Source organism: Culex pipiens, chromosome 2 (genome assembly GCF_016801865.2).
Source record: "Culex pipiens pallens isolate TS chromosome 2, TS_CPP_V2, whole genome shotgun sequence".
Classification (NCBI taxonomy): Eukaryota; Metazoa; Arthropoda; class Insecta; order Diptera; family Culicidae; genus Culex; species Culex pipiens.
This window is the reverse complement of record NC_068938.1, coordinates 212,620,995-212,637,825: the sequence shown is the minus strand read 5'-3', so window position 1 is coordinate 212,637,825 and position 16,831 is coordinate 212,620,995. Positions and strand designations below refer to the sequence as shown.

Here is a 16,831-nt window from a genome sequence, read left to right as displayed (position 1 = left end):
TTTTTGCGTTTTTATATGTTATTTTTTTTACCTGCAGCGCCACTCCAAGGAACTGGGTCACCGCTCGCGTCACTCCAATGGCCGCGTTCAGTAGCTGACCTGCCGGATTCACGCTGGTCAGGCCACCCAGCAGCGAGGGAGCCTCCTCCGTGACACTTGGGTTGATGGGTTTCTGAAATCCAAGGTTGAGCTTACGGTCAAGATTTCCATTCGGAATTTACCCAACTCACCGCATCCGGATCGAGTCCCTCCTGATCCCGGAACACCTGCGACTGCGCAGACGGCCGACCTCGGCCACCTCCTCCACCGCCAAAGCCTCCACTGAGTCCGAAGCTCTCGGACGGGGGTGGAGACGCGATCAACGACGATCCCGGCAGTCGCTGTCGCTGGGGCTGCGGAGCCGTGGCTTGCCACTCCCGCCAAAGCCAGGACAACCCGTCCAAGATGGGACGCGATGATCGCAGTGGAGGTGGTGCAGCCTCCAGAGGTCGCACCGGCCGAGGCCTAGGCCTTGGCGTCGTGGTCGTGATGATCGGTTGCACCGTTATGGCGCTGCTGCGAGGTGATATCTTCGCGAGGATCTCCTCGATGTTGGCGTTCGTGTTGGCCGGACCAATTCCGCGCTGCTTCAGCACCGAAGCCAGGATCGCTTCGTTGGTACTGCCGTACACGTTCGGGCCTTCAACGACGGCGGGACTAGAGTTGTGCTGGCGCTGTTGCTTGAGCAATAGTTCCTGAAGCAGCGCCTGGTCCACTTCCGGTCTGCGGGGAGTCGTCGTGGTTGCACGGGTTGTGGTTGTCGTAGGTCGTGGCGTAGAAGGCACCAACTGCTTCGTCAGACTAGGGATATCATTACCGGAAATGGGTCGTCCAAGCAGGGTAGACAACAGCCGGATATCGTTGTTGTACGACTGCAGCTCCTTATCCAACTGCTTCTTGGTCTGCTCAATCTCCGTCGGAGACAAACTCGCCGGTTTCGGAGACGTCACGATCCCATTGAGTTGCTTTTCAACGGATATGCTCTTCGGATCGCGGTTGATTGCCAGCTGAAGAATGCGGTTGGCCAACGAGCTGTCCACCAGCGGATTCGGCGTGGCAAAGTTCGGCAGCTTGCGGACATCGTTCAGGAAGTCCAGATCATCCTTCTCCACGATCACCGTGCTCAACGGAAGCGTCGTAGTAGGCCGTCTCGTTGTACTCGTTGTGGTGGTGGTAGTAGGCCGCGGCGTTGTTGTCGTTGTTGTTGTGGTTGTTGTAGTTGTGGTTCGCGTTGTTGTTGGCTTCTTCGTTGTCCGCTTCGTTGTTTGACCTGGAAGCTGACCCCCGTTCAGGAATCGGGCCAGTTGACGCTGAAATTGAAAGGCGTTAGCGATCATTTTGAACGTTTCTGTACTGACAACTCACCAAAAATGCAAGATCTTCCGTGTCGGAATAGGTTGTGGTTCTGGTGCGTTGCGTCGTGGGGACAAACAGTTGATTCTGGTTAAAGCGGCTGTCGTTGCTGGGCTTGTTCGGCTTGGCCGTTGTGCTTGGAGCTCGCTTTGTCGTTGTCGTTGTCCGCAACGTTGTTGTTGAGGTTGTTGTGGGCTTCGGGGTGGTTGTCGTCGTCGTCGAAGTTGTTGTACTTCTGGACGTGGTGCTGGGCACTGCCGTCGTCGTTGGCGTCACGGCTCTCGTAGCGGTGATGTCCTTCTGAAATGGTCAAACTAGCGTTAGCGCCGTGCTGAATGAAGGCGGTTGTCAACCGAACCTGATTCGCCTCCAGGTACTGCTGCAACAGCTTGAGATTCGTTTCCAGTGGATCGTTGCGTGGCTTCGGAGTAGATGTTACGATCGATAAGCTTCGGAAGGTCGTGGTGCTTGGGGTCGTCGTCGTCGTTGGTTTCGGAGTTGTTGGTGTTGTAGTTGTTGTTGGTTTCTGAGTAGTGGTTGTTGTAGTTGTTGTAGTGGGCTTCTGAGTTGTTGTAGTGCTAGTCGAAGTCGTCGTCGTCGTCGTCGTCGTGACTGGCTTCTCTGCGACAGGAAGTAACGTAGAAGTTATGGAGTTGTTAAGTTCTGAAACTTCCATCTTGATTGAAGGAGGCGGCGAAGCGTTGTTAGCGTTAGCGGCGTTAGCGGAAGATATGCGCAGTTCTACGTCCTCGGGAAGCTCAGGCTGCTCGGTTGGTTGGACGGTGGTGGTTTTGCGCTCCACGATGTTATCCGGGACGGTGTTGTCCGCCACGGCGGCTTCCTCCGTGCTGGTCAGCACGGCGGGGTTCTCCGAGCTGGTTGGCGCCTTCCACCGGTAGATGATGTCCGGGGCGTTCGGCCGGTTGATGCGGACCTCTTCGGTGGGCTTCTTGGTCTAAAAGGGGCTTGGTTAGCTAGTTCAAAGTGTCACAACGAGGAAACAACCTACCGTGAAATCGACATCCAGCGATATCTTGGTGGGACCGTCCGTCTTTTTAGCGCTCGATTTCTTAGCCGCCAGCGAGAACACGGCGTCCGATTTGATCTTGGTGTCCAGCTGGTTCTCCTCGTTGTACTTTCTCAAGATGTCAATGATTGCGGTAGTGCCCTGGAGTTCCACAAACAAGCAAAACGGTTAACACAATCAACGCACGGTGGGACTTGACTTCGTCAAGCAAAGATAGGTTAGACAGGTTTAGAACGTGGTGGTGAAGAATGGTGAATGCGCAAGCGGATGCTTTTGGGGTTAGGTGTGTTCAACGACAACGGGTCAACGCATGCGGGTTAGGATCAACCAAGCGGCTACGAAGAAAACTTGAGGGGGTGAGACTTGCTTCCGATCGTGCAATTCGGACGTGAGGGTTGGGGGTCAGAATGAATAGATGAAGGAACTACGCGGTACTACGGAGACAAGCAGCGGGGCAATGCTACTGTACGGCAAGCGGGCGAGAATTGGTGGAGGTTTTCTGGCGCTATGTACCGTTGCTTCGATCGAAACAGTTGTGGAACTAGTTGGGAGATTGGTGGTGGTGGTGGTGGAAGTGGTGGTGCTAGTAGGTGCAGCCGTTGTACGGTAGATGTAGCTGTTGGGATCCCGCAGCTCGCGAGGATCAATGTCGGTGATCTCGACGCGGCCCGTCCGCTGACGGGGCCGATCCGGCACGATGGTTCCGTTCGGGTAGCGACGCACGATCGTACCGTTCGGGTAAATGCCAAACACGACACGGGGGTTCTCGGTGGTGGTGGTGGACGGCTCGTCATCGCCGCCGATGACGCGCCGGATGACCGTATTGTTGGGGAGGATGCCGTACACGACGATACCACGCGATCGCGGCTTGGCGGGCGTTGTTGTTGTTGTTGTTGTGGTTAGTGGAGTGCTCCTATCGGTGCTGGTGACCAGGACGGACGACGTCCGGAAGGTCGTGCTTGTGCTGGTGGAACTCTGTGCAACCCCGGAAACGGTAGGGCGGTTTGAGAATCGTGGACGGTACTCGGGGAACGGATCTTCGGAGGACGTGAGGATAAAGGGGGACCGGGGTGTCGTGGCTTCGGAGGAATTTTGAAACGAAACGTGTGTAGCAGTCCTACTTACGGTCATCGGTGCCGATGTAACGATCATGGTGAGGGTCGTTTGCTCCGACTCGGCAGTCGTCGCCGATGCGGTCGTCGTAGTGGTGATCGTCGGTTCTTGTTCGGTGGTGGTTGTGTGCGGTGTCAGTGATGATTTAGTAACGTTAGTATAGGAAGCGGGCAGCGATTCGGAAACGGTAGCACTCTCCTGCAGGTGCTGGGACAATTTAGGGACAAGCGTAGCACTAGCGGTGGTGGTTGAGATGATAGGCGGTAGACTACTGATAGGCTCTGTGCTAGGCATGAAAGTGGTAGTTTCGAGTTCGGCGGATTGCGTTGTGACGGCGAATGATGATGGTTGATGCGAGTCCACCGGGAATGGAACCGTGGTCAGTGGGAGCGAGGTCGTCGTTAGGTCAACGCTTTCGGTTAGTAGCATTCGATTAGTGGACGACTGCGTTAGCAGCATGCTCTCGGTACTCTCCGGGGTCAGTTTAACAGTGGTAGGCTTCTCAACATTGACCGTAGTAGTAGTAGTAGTAGTTGGGATGGTAATAGTAGTGGGAGGTTGGGTATTGGGATTGGGAGTGACGGTAGGAGCGGGATATTTCCGGGTTGTTGTCTGGGAGAAAGGAAAGAGGTCGTTCAGCAAAGGATCGGTAGTTATCTCGGTGGGATAATTAGCGGACGTGGTGGTCGTCGGATCTTCGTCGGATTCCAAGAATCGCGGTCGGATCTCGCTCTCGATTTCATTGTTAAGGAAGAACTCTTCGCTTTCGGATAACATGCTGGGATCGGGATGAGCCCTGTCCATCACCGTTGTGGACAGAGGAATGCTAGTCGTGGTGGCGGTTCCTTCGGGAGAATTATTTACAACAGTTGTGAGCGAGGAAGAATCGCCGTTCGGGTCACCACTATTTACAAACAACACTGTGGTGGCGCCCGAATCGACAGGGATAGCAGTAGAGGTGCTTCCAAGTTCCGGTACCTTGGCCAGGGGCTTTTGCAAAGTGCGTGGCTTAGGAGTTGTAGTGGTGGTGGTGGTAGTTGTAGTGGTGGTTGTGGTTGTGGTGGTGGTGGTCGTCGAAGTGCTTGTCGGAAAATCGGTGCTGGAAGACAAAAATTGGAAACTTTCGGTTGGCTGCGAGAGGATCTCCGCGAGGGCACTGAAGATCGACACGGTCACCGACGGCGAATGGTTGGAGGTGTCCACGTCGATACGACTCTGGGTCAGCCCGGCGGCCACCGGTTCCACCACGCGTTCTCCGCCAGCCTCCTCCTGCTCCCCCGTCGCCCAGTCCGCAGCAGGGTCTATTTCGTTAGCGATTAATGCCGCAGCAGTACTGGTGGTGGAAGGGAAGGTGCTGTTGGTGGTGACGATTGTGGTGGTGAAGGCGGTGGAAGCGTTAGCGGTCGTTAGCAAAGAGTGGCCTTGATCAAGTCTAACCTTCGCCTGAAAGGAATGCAGGTAAGTCGGTTGTTTAGAACAAGAATACAGAATGGCCATGGTAAGTTCGGGACACAAAAAGCTTTACAGATAGTATTCAGAGGTTATGTACACACGAGTGGGGAAGGTAAAACAGACTGATAGACTCAATGAAGCATAACCTGAAACTTGGAAATGCTCCACCGAACACACTTCGGGATAGTACAGGTGCGGAACAACCCCGCCGGGATTGAATTAAATTAACGAAACGAAAATTGTAAAGTACTGTGTAGTTTTCCGGCTAATGAACACGTGTAGTGTCGGGGAAAATTTGGTTAAGGTGACGACGACGAGGACGCCGTCGAAAGACTTGCTAGTTTGCCAGTGAGAAAGGATACGAGAGAGCAGATAGAGGCGGATAGAAATAGCCAAACGTGTTGCAGTGTGCCCTACAGAAGGAGTAAGAGGAAGTGTAAGGGGGGAGATAGAACAGAACGAGAAAGTTGTTATCACTGGGAATTACAGCGTCAGAACGTGGAGAACGTAATAAAACTAATCGTGTTACATAAAACTTAATATGACCGGTGGTGGTTTTCGGTTGGTTTCCGGCGAAAGACCGCTTCTGCTCCCGTCGTCTCAAAGGGGATGAAGTGTTGTGCGCTGTGCGCGCCAACGATGGCGGCGTGTGGCCAGGGGCCAGACCGAAAATTTAATTTGACTAAACTACTGGAAAAGGAAATTATGGAAACACACACACACACTCACAGACAAATAGATAACACAATCAAACACACATAAAACACACACTAAAGACATGAGCCCAACCTATGGTTTCTACTGAGCATTACAGAAATCACTACACAGAGACAGAGGAGAACTTCTACTCTAAACTACTGGCATTAGTTTTCATTCGGATGTTAGTGCACATCTACGACGAAAAGTTCTAGGTAATCTTGGGGAAAAGTACTTACGCTTGAATAATTTTCTTGATTGTAATGATACAGAAACAGTGAACGGAAGCAGCAAATCTTAACTGCAGTTTTACATAGAAAAAATTTCATGGACTTTAACCTTGCTCTTGAAAATTATTTTTTAATTATTTATTCCATGATTTTTCCATAAACGGTTCAAAATTGACGATTTTTGTATTGTCACTACCAAGCTTTTTTAAAATTGGTATATCTTAACCAGCTTTAGGTATATATAGAAATCATGTGCTTTTCGATACTCTGAAGGTAATTTTCAAACAAGGTCTCAAAACAACACATGAAAATTTAGCAGAAGTACATAAAGTTAAAAGTACATAAATATTAAAATTTTATGATAGCTTCAGAAAAAAAATTATGTAAACTTTTTTTGTCTTGCTTAAGGCCTAAAATATTTTTTTAATTGGTGGCACTACCAACTTTTTATTTCCAGGTTTATCTTTTTCTGCCAATTTCGAAAACTTTTTTGATTAAAATGAAATGATTAAAATGAATGATTTTGTAAACATTTATTTCAATGAAAATTTAAATTTTACTCTTTTTCCCGAATAATCAATTAAACCATCTAAATTCTACAAACTTTTAAATATATTTATATCCTGTAACTTCTTCTCCATGCATAATTGTATGATTTTCCTATATTAGGTTTCTGCCAGATTTTTTATCGGTAATTTTTGTATGGAAAGTTTTATGGACTAAATAATGATGTTAAGAGTCCTATTTGAACGGGGATTGATTAATACGATGAGTCCTAAAAAAATAGTTTTCAATGAAATTTTAAGTCAAATGATAAGTTAGTTCACATTTTAACCCTTTCAGGCCCAATGGATCAAAAATTAAAATGGGTCAAAAATTAAAATTTCCATTAAAATGTTTGGCCTGTAATATCCGTTTGATCGTAACAATCAATTTCCCATCATAAACAAAAAAAATAAAATAATATTTTTTTTGAAAATTTAGACTTAAAAGCTTGAAATCAAACCAGTCTTTAAAAGTATTAATTGAACTTTTACTTTTCAGTTTCCTTTCCATAGCTGACAAGTAGAACATTTAGGACTTTGTATTTATGAGTAAATATTATTATTTTCGATTCAATTATTTTTTGTACAGAAAAGAAGGTTGTTTCGTCATTCGAGAAGTACATTCGAGACAGTACATAAAAGTAAGCAGTTTCACAATGTAAATGCAAAAGAGAATCTTTCCATACAAAAGGTTGAAAATATGTTGTTTTTTTTACGAACAATTGTGCAGAAACAACAAGTTTTTGTAATTTTCTTATTTTTATTAATCTCAAGCGATATACTTTTATTGAAATTGATTTATCAGATATAACTCAAAATTGAAAAATTTAAAAACTTCAAAAAATGACACTTTTTTCTATTTCTTTTTGTGTGGTCCAACTACTATCATTAAGTCATGTTCAGATTTCGTTAACTTTGTAATTAATACAAAATTTATTGTCACTTGAATAATTGTGAGAATGTTGTTGTACTTAAGTTATCAGCTTATGAAAAAGTGCTAGAAAAAATAAGTTTGTAGATCTATTAAATAAGGAAAACTTTGCTCTTGGGACCCTTATTGAATCTAAAAAAAATAATTCATTTGCAAAATTTAAATAAATACTTTAATTCAAAATCAATAGAAACTAAAGTTAGCATAATGTTCGATACTTTTAATAGTAAATTTAGGTAAAAGCGTTGAGGCTAATTGAGTTGAATTTTAGGCTGTTCAACAAGCAAAAATCTGCAAAAATAAATTAGCAGAAATAAATAAAAAAAAATTGCGAGTCCAGCAGTGTTCTAATTGATAAAAAATAATAAAATAAATGTCAAAATAAACTTAAAACAGTTTTCAAAAGAGTAAAACATTACTTTTAGCGAGATGTAATCATCAACTTCTGAAAAAACATTTACCACTTTTACAAACGTTTGAGCTCAACAAGGAATATTTTGAATAAATGATCCTGAAAAAAATATTCCAGCAGACTAATAATAAAACCAATCGACAAAAAAGCATGCAAACAGCCAAGGAAATACAAAAAAAAATAAAGCAAAAAACAAGACAAAATACAAAAATATGTACCAAGTTTCATTATTTCACTCGAAAAAATGAGTTCGCGTAAACGTGAACAGAGTTCATGCCACCGGGAACCAGGAAGAAAACTGTTCAACTTTTATAGTGCATTGCACCATGAAAGTGAACAGTTTTCTTCCTGGTTCCCGTTGGCATGAACTCTGTTCACGTTTACGCGAACTCATTTTTTTGAGTGTTGAGAGAAAGTCAAAAACCGTGAACTTTTTTAAAGAAGTAGGCATGTTCATTAAAAATATAATAACATTTTTAAATTACCTTTTCTCACTTACTAAAGCAATAATATTTGCATGTGATGAAAATAAAAACAATTCCGATTTAAACCATTTATTTGACATTTTAAGAATACTGAAATCTGACCTTGATTTTATTCCAAAACAAGTGAAAAACCAATCACGTTTATTGCCATTATATCGTATATCGAACACCAAACAAACAATTTAGCTTGCCCACATCAATCTGCGGGAGATATACATCTAATATTGATTGGATACATGATCATCAAAACACACACAACTGAAGCGCCCGGAAGCGCCTCAATCATGGTTGTTAGTAAAGTATGTATGGGATAGATAGAGGATAGGAGCTGCTCTGTACATAGCTCAAAGTGGGTAAAAACAACAAAACTAGCTTCCGCACCGTCACCGGTCGACGGCCTCTCCCGATTTTGCTGTTGTTGTTGTTGAAAGATAGATAGGTTAGTAGAACTTTGCTGTACACAACAAAACCCAATGGCGCAATATAGGTAGGTACATATAAAGATAGATAGAGAGAGGACCTAATCAATCATGTTTACGATACAACACGGGAACGAAGCAAAAAAGGACACACTCTTCCCGGAAACAGGTCGAGGATTGATGCTACGTGTGTCCTTCTTCTCGGAACGAAGTATTATAATCCGGCTTGACCGTTGGCCTCCGTCGGCGTCGTCCACGGACGCCTCTCCGTTCCTGCGGATGCAGTTGTCTGGCCGAATCACCTGGAGCTACTGACGGACCATCGTCGTCATCATCGTCAACGTAGGTTAAACTGTTGCTGGAAGATGGCACACCTCGAGGACGATGTCCTCTCTTCCCGGAATGGTGATTGTCCTTTCTGCTGCCGTGGTGCTGCTGCTTTCTGGAACGGCCATCGTCCTCTTCTTCGTCGTAGGTGGAAGCAGAGTGCTGGTGGTGGTGGTAGTAGGAAGCACTGCTAGCAGTAGTAGTAGGAGTTGGTGGAAAGCTTGGTGTAGGAGCTACCGCAAAGGTTGAGGAAGCTGTTGGGGGCAGCCGGTTGAACAGTCCTGGTTCCGTTGCCAGCAACGATGACCAGTGATGGCCATCGTCCCAGAAGTTGGCACCCGGTGCCTGTGGTGGAGAAAATTGTGTGTGTGCGCACACACAACCAAGCATACATACACGAAATAGTAAAATGTACAAGAGGAAAGAGATAGCCCCAAGGCAGGACACACATAAAGGATAAAGTATAGAGTACGTATTATAGTAAGCCCTTCCTAAAGCATTAGATATTTTCCGTGTGGGAGTAAGTCATCTGCATAAATGAATGATGCAAGTTTCAGACGAGATAGAGAAAGTGTTATTTTTGAGGATTAGCCTTTTGAGGACCTCCCCTCCTACCCCTTCCCTTTTCCCCCCTTTTTTGCCGCATATCAAAACCAATTTTGTTGCATGTTGTGGAAGCAATTTGGCTCCATTATTTACAGATGGTGCAAAACCGAGTGGATATGGTATTAACGAAATTACAATTTCGGAAGTTCGGATAAGTGGAGAGGCGAGAAGAGCTTCTGGGCGTTGTGCCGGAAGCTGGTGGGAGTCAAAATCATACGAGTACAGATTTGAGAGATTGAATTTAAAGGCAACTGAATTACATAGTAACTGATATACGTGTTGCATTTGGGTGCCCACAGGAAACGGAAGCGAGTTGAAGTTGATTTGAATTTTGAATTGATGCTTGTGAGAAGGAAACTGCCGTCCTCGGTACTTATCAGTGCCTGACTAACACATGTAGCTCTTTTAAAATTAGTTTGTTTATATAGTTGAGACTCAGTCGTTTAAATTTATATTGCCATTCATTTTTTATAATATCTAATATTTCCGCCGTTGCAAATAATTTGAGAAGAATTTCATAAAAAAAACAAAATATTTTAAACGAGCCCAAACAAGCTAAATATGGCTATCAATGCAGTAAAATGCATTTCAAACTGTTTTTAGTTGATTAGACTAATATTTCCATTAAATGTTGAAGATTTTTGAAAAAATGTTTTATATTTTTTGAATTTTGAAAAATATTTGCAACGGTTTTCTTTTTTTGACCGATTTGTATTTCTTTTTCGTGATTGCCAAAATGTTTAATCTAAGCTGCTGCTATTTATTATAAATTTATGTCCCTTCGACTCTGGGCAAGTTCAATAGACAAAAAATAATGAATGTCATGCTGTGACTTCAAATTAAAAGATTGCAAATTGCGTGATATCATTATTGCTCATTTTTAATTTATTTTTTTTCTGTGAAAAATATTTTATCGATACACTTTAACATGGAAACTATTGATTACAAAACAACTGTAACCGTGTATGATACATTTTGCAACTATTTTGTTCATTTCTATTTTGAAACTCATGACTTTAAATGCCATTTTTACATTTTTGCAGCCTCCTATCAATATTGATCAGAGTCGCTGAACATCAAGGTTTAAATTTTTTGCAACAGCCTTAAAAATTTGATAAACAAATTTTAATTTGGTTTAAATTTCCTCCTAGGGGAAATATACTCATTTCCATCACACAAAGCTTTTCGACCTATTCTTGTCACTTTTGCAGTTTTTCACTATTCAAACAACATTTAAAGATTCATAAAAAAATAGAGAGTTGCTTGCTCACTTTTATTTAAGCTATGTATCAATTTCAAACTGTCCAAAACCCTTGATGAATGCTGTAATTAATGATCAAAGCCGATAACAGAAATGAGCCGAGAAAAAGTTAATTTTTCCTAATAACTTTTAAAAATATAGTTACCAAATAATCGTGAAGGTGAAGGTCTTCGAAAAAAATGTAGCTATTGGTTAGGACTTCTCAGACAAGACAGTAGCAAACTTTAAAAAACGACAATTGAAGTCCCCAGAATTTATATTTTTGATTTAATATTATTTTTTTTGTATGCATTAGGGTGACAATAAAAAAAGAATTGACCTCAGGGATACCCCCTGATTCGATTCCTTAGGCAAAAATAAGTATAATTTTGAAAGATTTGAGCGAAATCGGTTTAGGTTTAAGGGTAGCTTTTTATCGTTTAATTTGGTGAAAAAAATCTTTTCATACAAAAACATCTGCTTTAAATCGCTAATAACTCGCTAACGCTAAGTTAACTCGAATCGTTTTACCGTCTTTTACAAAGTTGTTTGTCATAAAATTTTACTCAAGAATCTCACACTCGATGATCCGATGATCCGACACATTTAACGCCACCTTTTTGGTGTAATTTTGAGATTTTTGCTTTTCCTCATACATTTTTGTGGTTTTCCTATACAAACTTCAACGATAAAAACGACCCTTATACATTAACCGATTTGGTTCAAAATTTGCACAATCACTTATTTTAACATAATGAATCGAACCCGGGAGGATCTGTTAAGATTTTCCAAAATTTACATTTTTCTTGTCACCCAAGTGTGCATTTATGAAAAAATATGATTTTTGAAAAATGTAGCATCAGGTAAATGATATTTATTGACACACCATTAGGCTGGTACAAATTTTATTTAAAGTTCTTGTCTCCTCCTCATCAAAGTTGGCCTGAAAAATCAGGGGGCAAAAAAAATATTTTTTTAAGTTTTCGATGTTTACTATCGCGAAAAGTTTTTTCTTGCTAAAATTTTTGTTTTCGTCAAATTTTACATTTTTTGAAAACTAATGATTGCAAAACAACTGAACTAGTGTAAAATGCATTTTGAAACACTTTTTCCATGCAAATGTTGAAACTATGGCTTGTTATTTCAATATTTATTTATGATTTTTTTAAGTAAATTTTTTTATGTAAAATTAAATTTGCAATCAAAAAGCACTTTTTTTAAAACTTTGTTGATACGGCCTTTAATTGCTAATATATGGCCTTGCAAAGATGAAAAAACAAGAATAATGGGATTTTGTCAGTGTTACCCATTCTCGTTTTTTGATCACCATTTTTGATATCTCAGTAATATTCAATAGAACGGAATCGACGTAACACCTTATAATGTGGCCCTCTTAAACCTTGCGGTTTCGTCAACGGATCCACAGGCGTGTATCGTTCTTTTTGCGACAAGACTCCGCCTCCCGGGTCTCCTAAGTGTGAAGGTATGGCACGGGGAGAGGGCACCGAATACCTATAATAACACTTAGAATTTTTGCGTCTGCCTCGGGATTCGAACCGGCGACCTCTGGATTGTGAGTCCAGTGCGCGGTCCGATTGATCCACACAGGCAGACAATATTCAATAGAACGCTCCTTTGAAATGTTAGTTTTGATTCCAAAATAAATAAAAAAAAAATCGAGGGATCAGAAAATTTGTCGAAGTTTTATTATTTAATGTGGAAAATTAGTTCCTGAAATATCGGTGATAAAAAAGGGTTAACAATGAGACAATCTCATAGTAGATATCGATTGATATTCAATTTAACGTTTTTGGAAACAAAAAAAATAATTTTAAAGTCATTTATTTTTCATAGCTAGAATATCAATGCTTGAAAATAAAAGGAAATCTTGGAAAATTTTAGGATTTACCATTTTTTTACAATTTTGTTAAGTTAGTTGCTGCCTTTCCAATATTTTAATATGTTTAGTACTTGTGCTTGTAACTCCGGAGAGTAGTTGTGCTATACTTAAGGCTACCAACTGTACGGATTTTTTCCTTACCGTACGGATTTTCGACCCTCTTCGCGGATTTTTAACAGGCCGGAATTTTTGTACGGAATCTTTTGCCTTATACGGATTTGTACGGAATTTTTACAACTTTGTTTAAAATTGAATTGATTTTTTAGCTTTGGCTAAAGCTTTTGCTAGTAGGACATTTTGATTTAACTGTCAGTTTGATTTTAAAGTGATAACTTGGATAGTTTTTCTAGGGACCCTAAATAGGTAGACTGGTCGATTTGAATTTGACGTACCCAAACAGACACAAGTTTGACGTATCCAAACGAGCATTTGCCTTTACGCTCAGCAAAACTTGGCAGTGTTGGCAAGCACAAAACATACGTTGCCAGATCGATTTAGCAAAGCAAAGAGTCTCTAAGTTTTCCGGGGTTTCTTCAGTTCAAAGTTGATTATCAATAATTGTTCTTTTCAAATTCCTTACAAAACATATTTATCTAATAAAAGATCCAAAGGCTTTCTAAAGCTAGTGAAAACCTATGATAATTTGAATAAACAAATCTAGAGTTATTTTTGAAAAGGTCCTATAAGCTATGTTTCACATGTTTATAGGACCTTTTCAAAAACAAAAACAAACTCTGGAAATGTTTTCGTGAAAACACTGAGAACGATATTTTTCTAAAAGCAAACTTGACATTTCGTAAAATTTTAAACGTTCAACAAAAAATGCATGAACATGATTTGATTCAGCAAATCACGGTTTTTTTTTGGGAATTTATTTGAACGTGCAAGTCTGATAGCAAAGTGAAATTAGTTAGCTGCAAAAACAACACAGTTTGATATTTATGTTCACAAATTCCAAATTTATCCAAATAATTCCTGGACAGTTTTTGTTATACCTTGGTGTCATATCGGCAAAGTGTACGGATTTTTTCTCAGCAAGAGTTGGTAGCCTTAGATACTCTATAACTCATTAAAATGCCTTGAACATTTCCTCCGCTATTACCTTCAAGAAATCTGAATTGTTTTCAGAAAATACTAAGAAGATCAACCTGTGCTGCGGTATGCTATCTCAAAATCTCCATGGAGTGTTTCTTATTTACCTAACTCCTCCGATTCAACATTCATTCCCCATAATCTAGAACATCATCCCACTCTCTCCCCCCACAATCCACCCTCTACCAAAACCTCACTTGAGGTAGGACAGGACACGTGTACCATGAAGACGTTAACAAGCACACAACGAACGCTCCCCCACATCCGGGGTCCGGGGGTCTCACTCACTCAAATACATTCACGGAAATCCCATTCAACAGTGGGTATGTCCTCCCTCTCCCGGGACTCCTCGGCACGACAACAGCCCCAAAACAAGAAACTCCCCGTCCTTGTCCTTATCGTCAGACTCAGGTATTCCGTACACACACACTCACAATCACAAAACAAAGCAAAACATCCTCACCGCACACTCATTCTCTGCTGCTGCTGCTGCGTTTGGCTATTTCCAACCGCACACCTTCCGCCATCTCCAGGTGGATCTCTTAACGATACGATTTCCAATTATGCTCTAATAGACAGCCCTTGGATTTGCTGTGTGGACGACGACTTCCCTTGGGGGAGCTGCCGCTGCAGTAAGCTATAAACTGTTTATCGAAAGTAATAATACAGAGCGAGAGTCCCGGTTGTTGTTCCGGATTGTGGAGTATCACCTCCTACACAGACACTCTACGGTCTCTATCGATGGCAAATTAAACATTTCTACAAACATGGGAATGTTAGGGCGGAGGTTTGCGGGGAAGACTTACCGTGGTCGTGGGTGTCGTAAAGGTGGGAATGGTCGGGGTGTAGACCGGGGTCTTCTTGAGGCTGGATTCGAAGCGGGGTCCCACCCGGGAGCCGGAGCCGGAGGATTGGGAGCGCTTGAGCTGGTGAGGGTGGGAAAGCACGTGCCGGCCCGGACACAATCGGTATCGGTAATAAAGTGGGTGCAAATGTTGGCGAGAAAACGAGAATCGAGATTAGTGATCTTTGGAGCGGGGGACGGGACGGGTGACATGGCGGAATGGGCTAAACCTAGGATGTAAAACGGATTAGGTGAACTTGGGCCCATAACTTACTGCGCTTAGAGACGATGACGGCTTGGGCCGGATGGATATTGAGACCGGCTTGAGGTCGTTACTGCTGTACTCGGCGACCACGGGGATCAGTGGTTTGCGGGGCTTCTGCTGTTGAGCCGACCGGAACGCGCTCGGTTGTCGGAGGTTGGCGAACACGAAGCTGGTATCGCTGGAAGCTCGCTTGGACGGTTCGATGACGCTGTTTCCTTCTGGAGCTGATGTGGAAGTGAAGGTCTTTCGATTTGCTCCCGATGTTCTACCATTGGGAGTGTACGGCTTGCGGGTAGTCGTGGTGGACGGAGTAGTTGTCGAAGTCAGCAAGCTGACAACACTCGGCTTTCGGGAGAACGCCTTCGTCGGCTTTACGGTCGTAACCGACGCTGTAGTCCTGGGTTCTGGAGTCGTAGAGGAAGTCGCTCTCGCCCTAGCGGACACCAGCTTCTTGGTAGGTCGTTGTGACAGTGGAGTTGGAGTGACAACCCGCGCTCTTGGCGCAACCGTCCTTACGGTCGTGCTGGGAGCTTCAGTCACGGTTGAAGAACTCACGAACGTCCGGATTGGTCGCGGAGTGATTACTCGCACCGTCGTAGACGGAGCTTCTGTCGAAGGCTTCGCCTTGAAACGCGGCACCTCTGCCTTAAACAAGCTCTTCACCGTCGACACCTCCAGCTTGTTGACGGACACACTTCTCTGCTTGTCCTCCTGCAGCTTCGCCTTCAGCATCCGCTTGAACTCTTCAGGGTAATTCTCGTCAGAGGAAATGTCTTCCATCTTTTCCCGTGAAACGGGTGCCTTAACCTGACCTCTAGAACGTCCTTCCACCGATCTAGCTGACGAACTCGGCTGAACCTCTTCGACTTCATTCGAAAACCTGCTCGCGGACAACCGATTCAGCTTCCTCCCAGCTCGAGCGCTTGCCGCCGTAGTCGTCGACGTAGTACTGCTCGTCGTTTCCCTCTGTCTCGTCACCTTCCCTCTCCTACCGGACACCTTCTCTTCCGAGCTTCGCTCACTACCCCTCCCGTACCCATTCTGAACGACGACCTCCGATCGCAAGCTCGGCACGTACTGCTCCTTCGTGGTCCGTCTCGAGCTGAACTCCTCCTCGCTGCTAACGTCCACAGACCTGCTCTGAATCACCGGCTGGGGCTTCTGCTGCGGCGTCCGCTGTCTACTCCGAGGTCGCGAAGGTCGCTCGCTAGAACTTGAAGCAGCAGCAGTTTCCGAGGTCGTCGAAACGCGCCGTCGATAGCTCGCCGGCTGGAGTCGCGGCTCGGCCGCTTCCGTCACGGGGATCCTCCGCCGAAAGGTGGGCTCAACGCTGCGGCTGTAGTTGTCCTCCTCGGCGCTGACCAGCAGGGCCGTATCGTCCGCCCATGGTCGGCTGGACGACGAAGCAGACGCAGGTTGCTGGCTGAATCGAACTCTTCCGCGTTGAGCCTGCAATGAAAAGGGGTTAAGATTGATTAGATGACTCGGAGACACTTTGTGGTACATTGGAAAGGACTGCTCAAGTGACCACTTAATTATAAGGTTGCTCAACTAAGATTGTCGGGGTCATCGTTCCCTTCACCCGAGAGTCCGACAAGTGGACCACAACTCAATGCCTTATTTTGCAAGCGTCAAGTGTTTTAAACGCTAAATATACAATAAAAAGAGCCACCAGCAGGCAAATTGCTCGCATGACAAAAATGAAAGTGATTTGAAGAAGACCGTGGAGTCAAAGGTGGGGGGTCCGCTGTGCTGATACTGAAAGAAGGTGATCTTCTCCAATGAATGCACGTGACTTGAAGATGCGGTATGCAAGACTCGCTCATAAGTGGGTTCCTTTCGCTTTTTGCGTTGA

General features: G+C 43.8%; 2 protein-coding genes across 4 annotated transcripts in view; one reads left to right on the top strand and one right to left on the bottom strand.

Annotated features, from left to right (window-relative positions):
- Window positions 1-16,831, top strand: part of LOC120421970 (CD151 antigen-like) — a 209,672-nt gene that overhangs the window by 99,496 nt on the left and 93,345 nt on the right. The gene's annotated exons all lie outside the window — the stretch shown is intronic.
- Window positions 1-16,831, bottom strand: part of LOC120421972 (mucin-2-like) — an 85,749-nt gene that overhangs the window by 959 nt on the left and 67,959 nt on the right. The window contains exons 3-11 of one of the 3 annotated variants that reach the window (XM_052708954.1): window positions 14,986-16,425; window positions 14,674-14,793; window positions 3,545-4,975; window positions 2,933-3,394; window positions 2,402-2,560; window positions 1,751-2,347; window positions 1,405-1,692; window positions 231-1,349; window positions 32-172 (exon numbers count right to left, since the gene is read on the bottom strand). In XM_052708954.1, the coding sequence (XP_052564914.1) occupies window positions 32-172; window positions 231-1,349; window positions 1,405-1,692; window positions 1,751-2,347; window positions 2,402-2,560; window positions 2,933-3,394; window positions 3,545-4,975; window positions 14,674-14,793; window positions 14,986-16,425 (5,757 nt within the window). Of the gene's footprint in view, window positions 1-31; window positions 173-230; window positions 1,350-1,404; window positions 1,693-1,750; window positions 2,348-2,401; window positions 2,561-2,932; window positions 4,976-14,673; window positions 14,794-14,985; window positions 16,426-16,831 lie in introns of all 3 variants that reach the window. The other 2 variants (XM_052708953.1, XM_052708955.1) reach the window with 2 other exon arrangements.